The sequence below is a fragment of the Aplysia californica genome, unplaced genomic scaffold, assembly GCF_000002075.1.
Source record: "Aplysia californica isolate F4 #8 unplaced genomic scaffold, AplCal3.0 scaffold00332, whole genome shotgun sequence".
NCBI classification, from domain to species: Eukaryota; Metazoa; Mollusca; class Gastropoda; order Aplysiida; family Aplysiidae; genus Aplysia; species Aplysia californica.
In genome coordinates, this window is record NW_004797602.1 from 554,233 (window position 1) to 561,659 (window position 7,427).

The 7,427-nt window shown below is 37.0% G+C and overlaps 1 protein-coding gene across 2 annotated transcripts in view; it reads left to right on the top strand.

Moving 5' to 3' along the window:
- The window catches only part of LOC101857036 (cell division control protein 45 homolog), a 46,698-nt gene extending 40,525 nt beyond the window's left edge, over nt 1–6,173 (top strand). The window contains exons 15-18 of one of the 2 annotated variants that reach the window (XM_005102620.3): nt 583–666; nt 2,278–2,396; nt 3,165–3,241; nt 4,786–6,173. In XM_005102620.3, the coding sequence (XP_005102677.1) occupies nt 583–666; nt 2,278–2,396; nt 3,165–3,241; nt 4,786–4,850 (345 nt within the window). In that variant the 3' untranslated portion in view covers nt 4,851–6,173. The remainder of the gene's footprint in view (nt 1–582; nt 667–2,277; nt 2,397–3,164; nt 3,242–4,785) is intronic. The other variant, XM_035970878.1, reaches the window with a different exon arrangement.
- The last annotated feature ends 1,254 nt before the right edge of the window (nt 6,174–7,427 follow it).

The following is a 7,427-nucleotide window of genomic DNA, read 5'->3' on the forward strand; positions in this document are numbered from 1 at the left end:
GTACATTCCGAAAGTTACGTACTTGCCGCATCATCATTTCAACTCCATGCGTTAAAAGAGAGACAGAGACAGAGAGATCAGCACTTGCCTCCGTAACTTATCAGATATTTACGACAACTCTCGGCAATAAGTTGTATTAGAAACTGCCAGATTGTGCATTTCGTACTCTCGACCATTGTCTATCTGTGCAGTTCGGTCGGCAATAGTTTTTCACGTGCATATCGGCTGAAATCTGTCTACTCACGATAATCTTCACTTTCTTTACCAATATTTTGATGAGCACCTGATTTCACCGTGCTGCCTCACACATGGGGACAATTTTTATGGAGTATTTTGATCTTTCTGCTGGGGCATCATTTCACTCACAGCTCAGGTTGGTCCTGACAGGTAGAGTTGAAGGCTACTCCCTAAAGGATCTAAATTGTACCGATGGGGGCGTAAAACACCAGTTAAAAATAAAATCCAAATCTGCACCAAAGTTAAACCATTCTGAAATTTTAGTTTCTTTATTTGTTATCAGTTGTGATGTGACAGTTTTTGTAGGGCCAAAATGATTCATTTCTTTGTTTGCCTTCTTTCCAGGGAGCTGCAGATTCGCGTTTTTTCTCCCATCCGCAATGCCTGATCAGGCTGGCACGGTTCACTTTGGAAGCACACTGCAATGTTGTAAGTATTGGAGCCATTCCATGAAAAATGAAACTGAACTGACACACATAACTTTGGGATGGTGAATGGGTGGTTGATGGATGCTCTGGTGAGGTTTGCTCCTTCTTTCCTGTCAAATGTCTATCGCCTTTATCTTTCCTCTTTCTTTTTTGTGTCTGTTACACTCTTGTAACATATCAATTCTTTTTGCTTATATGGCCTAATTGTGTTGTGAGCGCCGTAAAATTCATACTAAAACTAAACAGGAGATGGTGACCTGCTGAAGATTTTAAAAAAAATAGCTATAGATTTGTTGAAAGCAACTTTCCTCTAACAAGATTTTTTAAAAAATATTTTAAAACTTGCTCTATTACCATCACTATCACTGTTGACAATTTTTTCAGCCTGTTGTCATCCCTGTGTTAATTGTTTCACTACAATTTCATTGTTCATGGAAGGGTCCATTGATATGTTTCATACTTAATTTGATAAAAGTAAAGTAAAGAATAACTTCCCATGTCTTCAAGTGTCAGAACTACTATGTCAATTGTAACTGGTGCAAACTTTGTTAGTCTTGGGGAAGATGTAAAGTTTCATTTTGGTCTTAAAAGATTTCTTGGAAGCTCTTTTGCCTCATGTCTTAATATTGTGTGAGCTATTCACATAAGGGGGGGGGGGGGAACTGCCAGTTTTTACCCAACTATATAGCTGAATTTTAGGTGTATGGCCTAGTTTTCTACTAGTGATTAACCATGTGGTACACCTTTTTTAAAAATAAGCAGCTGTTTCTTCCCATTTTATGTATTTGTTCTGATCATTTTTTTTCAAGTTTGAGAAATAATGGCAGATTGCATTATTAGTGAATATTTTTGCTAGTAAATAGGTTATATATGGGCTTTGAAAGTGAAGGTTGGTTCCAAATTTTGCTCTCAGATGTCAACCATAACTGGCCTACTTTTCTCCGACTTATGCATTGTCCAATCAAACAGGGAGTTAAGTCCCATCTGCTCTGGGATTCAGAGATATGAAGAACCGAAAAAACAGATAGGAGTTTTCCACCTACCACCATGCTTGCCAGTAAAAAACGGATCAAATCAGACACCTTGTCACGACAAGCAAACAGTTATTATTACTAATGTCTTCTTTTTGGTAAAAGCACAAGATAGCCCTCTATTTAGAATTATTTGACCTTGTTTGCACACCCATGGTCTTCATTCTTCTATGGGGCACATGTAATGTCGTGCTAGAAAATGCTTTTAATTTATTTTTAACTCTTTGAACACAGGATTTTAAGTACATTTTCTCGTAATTTTATGGGGGTGAAACTTTTACTTGTCAACATGGCCTATATGAACCTCTGTTCCAGGCCCTAGATGTACAGGAATATAGTCATGACGTACATCAAATCAAAGTTGATCGCATTTAGAAGTTGAAGATATAGGTATCTTGAATAAAAGTTTAGGTTGAAATAATGGAAGAGATGAGAAATTCGGATGAACGCTGACAGCGTTCTTCCGTGGTTTCGGGATTTCCTGACTAATGCTGTGAGCATCATTCTATTTTTAAAGAATTAGAAATGTGGTGTGGTATTTTACTTCTCTGCTTTCTTCCTTTATGATTGGAAATCTTCAGACGAGGAATAAGCGAGCTCGCATTTTGCCACTGATCCTTGGAGCTCCCCTGATGAATGAAGAGGGCTCAACGCTTGTTGTTGGGATTCCTCCTTTGGACACAGATGATGAACGCAAAAAGTATGTATCCGATAAGCTTCAAGCTAGGCAGATTCATTTATTCATTTTACGCTCAAATTTTCTGTATAAAATGCAATGAAGTCTGCTTGTACTGAACTCATTTAATCCAAAAACAGCAGTAATCTGAAAGAAAATTGTATCCCCAGTTGTTTTTTGTTTTTTGGTGCTGTTTGAGCATTCTCTCTAAAGTAGGAACATGGCTAAACGGAAGAAAATCTGACGGTCCCGTAGATTTCGGTTAAAACAGATTTCACTGTAGTAATGTTGAAATAAAAGGCCATCATGTCTTTGAATTTTATTCACTGCTACACAACCTCAGTCTAAGAAGGGTGTGCCCCTAACTGGGATGATACCTTGCCCGGCTTCAGTGTGGATGGCCCTGGTTCAACTCTCTTAGGGAGCTTCCTTATCTTTGTGTGGCTCTATAGCTGTGAATGGAGCAAAAGTGGTGAATGTTGATTAGTAAAGTTGAATGGGCATGGCGGTAATATTTAAGTTTTCATTCAAAACAAGTGTGCCTGCTTTCTGTGGAAGAAGATAGCTCCCTTTTTTTGTGTTTGATGTACAAAGTGACAGGTGTAGCATTTTGAAGGTCTCACAATGATAATGATGTGAACTGTCTTAAGATTTGTGTTTCATTTATTTATGTTATTGTAAGATTTGTTTTTCATTTATTTATGTTATTGTAAGATTTGTTTTTCATTTATTTATGTTATTGTAAGATTTGTTTTTCATTTATTTATGTTATTGTACTTTTTTTTCCTTCAGTTTCTTTGGCAAGGCATTTGAACAGGCTGCGGAGTCCACCAACACATCTGCCAAGTTTAATAGTTTTGAATCCCATGGTGAGTGTTCAGCAATATTAGTGGACAGAGACACCCTTCCTTTTAAATTTATGCCTACTTTTAAAATATTGTGTACAAACATTTCATGTGTTACTCTCTTGATAAGTATATATATCATGAAGAAAGTTAAAGGATTATTTCTCTCTCTGTACTTTCTTGTCATCTAATACATTGTAACTGGGTGAGAGTGAGTCTGATGTTTGGACTGCTCTTTCACCTTTGCGTAAGTCATCTCAGCCAAAATTGGTCTCATAAAGCCTCAAATTATCTTAATTCTTAAATGCGTCTCATGGTAGGGAAAGTGTTAATTATATTTAGTGTGCATTGTTGCATGGGCGACAGCGGAAGTGAGCACATACTACGGCTTAAAGTAGCTAATGGTATTCAAAGTGTTAAAAATATTCTCCTTTGCAGATAAATTGTTTTTTGTCAGACATAGAGGATGAGCTATTATATTATTGGCCTCCTAATTGCTTATCATCTTTGTCCTTTCTAACGTAGTGCATCATTGATGTGGTTTGCCTCTTTTTTTTTTCAATCAAATGTCTATTGTCTTTATCTCTCCTTGTTCTTTCTAAGTTTCTCACTAGTAGTAACACCTCTAATCTAATCTTCAACACTTATAAAATTATGTGACCAATTTGTTTTGGAATGTTGTAAAACTTTCACTAAAACTTAACTAAAGAATGTCATGGTTTGTTTGTGGTTGGTTGGAAGAAGTAATTGCAATTTTTATATTTTTTCCCTCCTTTGTTTCTGTCTTTCTTTCTTGTTTTTCCCTGCACTTGATAATAATTATAATGTGAATTTATGTAGCACCTAATCCCTGGTAGGTTTTAACTGCTATAACAAAAGGGAATTATTTTTTACTTAGCAGGCTACAACTGACTAAACGAAAGATTTACAAAAAATGCTCATTGTGAGACCATTCAACTAAACACACACAGAGACATACACATAAACACTCACACAGACACGCATATACAAACACACACTCACATTGTCACATGCAGAAACTACAGTCAGAGGATAAACTATGTATCTTTTTTTAAAGACTTTTCTTAATGGCTGTTGTCCTTGCCCTTCTTTTGCTCAGTCTCCCCCTCCCCCAACCAGGGCTGTGCTACTGACTGAAGTTGTCATTAAATCATTCCCAAAGAGGGGATATTAAAATGTTCTTATGCACAGGAGAATTGTAAATGGGCTGCTTTATCGATGTCATGCTCATATTGTGCCAGAACAACATAGGGGGAACTGTTGCTCTTTCTTTCCTCATCCTTACTTTGCTCATTTTCCTCTACTTCTTTTGTATGTTTGTCACTTTCTTGTGAACTGCTATTTCCGGGATGCCTTGATAGTCGAAGCAGACTGTTGAGGCTAGAGAGGTGAGCAGAGTAATCCTGATTTCCCGTTTGGACTTCTCTGTTGACATCCACTCCTTGGCGCTCACATGACCTTATGATGCAGTTGTGAGCGCCGTAAAACCTTACTAAAACGAACGAACTAAAGTCATGTGCCCTTTGCTGTTTTTTGCTTTTCCCCAGTCATTGAAATGAAATCAGAGGACAAGAGCAAGTTCTTTGACGCCATGATTGGTCTCCTGCAATGATGTGTTTGAACTTGTGGAATAGCTTATTTATATACAGTGGAGTCCGCTTAAACGGAAATATGCGGGACTGCTAGATTTCCTTCGGTTTAGCCGGGTTTTTGGTTCAGAGAGTTTGCTCAAATGGAAGAAATAATAATTGGGGATTTTATTATTTTTTTCCGGGTTACTGCTGTTTTTGGATTGAACGTGTTCAGTTTAAACGGACTACTGTATTTTTCTCGTCATGAATGCCATGGAGAAAAATGAAGTCCAAGGACAAGTGCAAGTTCTTTGATGTCATGATCAGTCTCTTGCAATGGTGTTTTAACTTGTGGGATAGCTTATATTTATTTGTCATAAAAGCCATCGCGAAAAATGTCAGTTATAGGTGTTCAGTTTTTCGCTGGATCAATAATAGCAACAAGATGTTCAGTTTTCCAATATAATAGTTAAAGGGCATGGATATGTGTAAGCTGTGCTTTATGATTTTGTGCATTTCTTTAAACCTTATTGATGGGTGCTTATCAAAACTGACACCCTCTGATTAGTGTATGTTGTGCACAGTTTGTGGTGGCTTTTGTCAACACAGGGGTGTGATAAGCTTAGTTTTGTTGTTGGCAAACTGTACATTGTTACTTGTTAAAGTTACGATTTCTCCGAGTAGACGGTATAAGATTCTTCATGTGAAGAATAGGTTCAGGGTTGTTATCAGAATCATACTTAGTTATTGAGAACATCATAATGATATCATATACACTACCTGCAATGATAAATAATTTATTACATGAGTTTTGGTGTAAGATCATGATTTATCCTACGAGTGAAATTGCCAAGTTGTAATCACAAGATCTAGATCCAGGCTATTTTGCTTAGCCTACACTGAGGGATAGAAGTAGAAAGCGAATATAGATCTAGTGCGCGGAGTAATTTATGCAAATTTTTATACTTCACGTGTGAGATTTCAGCTTACCCAACCTATATATTTCAATTTCATGTGTGAAATATAAGGATATATTTTACCGGAAGTGCAATGCTAAAACAGTTCCAAGTATGGTATAAAATAGTAAAAACATTTGCATGCGTGATGATGATGATGGCTGATTGTTCAGTTGATTTCCTGTTTGACTTTAGTGCGGGTGACTGTGATTCGAGTCTCCAGTGAAGCATTTTTTAATTTGGGAATTTTGGGAGTGTCAAGTCTCTTTGCACAATTGTCTTGGCGATTTGGACGTTTATGGCCTTGATCCCTTTCTTTACACCCTTAGAGTAAATTCATGTTCTTTTAGTTCATGAGCCTAATGCTTAACAACCAACAGGTACATAAAAAACACATATTTAATACAATTTTGAGGGTCTGAGTGTGGAAGTCAGTTTTTATCATGAAAACTGCATGTATTTATGAAATTTATATTCTGCAATCTTGCATATCAAACAATCAACCTATATCTTACAAATTACCTTGAGATAGGAGTACTTGTGTCTTTATTTTCAAACTTTTTTCAGTCCCCATAATGCAGGGCTTTGTGGGTGGTTGGAGGGCGTTCTGATGTGGTTTGTTCCGTATATCCTATCAATCTTCTATTGTCCTTATCCCTCCTTTTCTTTGTATGTTACTCTCTTGTAACACCTCTAATCTTTGACACCTAATATATGACCAAATTGTGTAGCAAAACTTACTAAAACAAAAAACAACCAGCAGTGCTCTGTTCGTGAAGGAAAGATTGCCTAACAGAAGAACCAACTGTTGACTCCTTTCAAGCTTGAGGTCCATCAGAGCAACGCGAGAGTAGAAGAACACAAGCTCCGTTCTGTTTTTAGCTACACTGTGCCACAGTGTGGGTGGTTGGCGGGTGCTCTGATCTGGTTTGCCTCTTCTTTCCTATCAAACATCTACCATCCTGGTCTCTCCTCCTTTTTTGTGTTTGTTACTCTGAGCTTGTAACTCCTCCAATTTTCGAATATGATCTAATTGTGTTGCCAGTGGCATTAAACTTCTCCTAGACCTGAAAGCACTGCATTAGAAACTTGTGTAAGATGATGATGTCCAGATGTGTGCAATGAATGATGAAATTGCAGTAGAGTCTGCTTAAAACGAAATCTGTGGGAGTGAGACTGCCGGATTTTCTTTGGTTTGATTGAGTTTTTGGTTCAGAAAGGTTTCTCAAATAAAAGATTTTTAAAAATCTAGGCTTTTGTTCTGTTTCGGTTTACCGCTGTTTTCATATTAAAAGTTTTCGGTTTAAGCAGACTCCACTGAGTTTAAATGATCAAGTTAACCTATATATATTCTATTTTGTCTTGTTTTTTAGTTATGTATGTATGGGTGTGTCAAAAGAATTGCTTGATTAATTTTTCCACAACTGAATGCAGCAATTTGTTATTGTGATTTGTTAAGGGTTTTTTTTTTTTTGGTTGTTTTGTTTTGTATAAAAGTTTTCACCTTATAGTTTAGTCACAATCTGTCCATTTTCACATTCACATGTGACTTATACTGTGTCAGGATGGTGGAAGAGGTTTGGTATTTTTGAGGGTGGTGGGGTTTTTTTGGTGTTATTTCTGGTTGTTTTTGAGGGGGAGAGGGCTTGGTTGGCTTTTGGC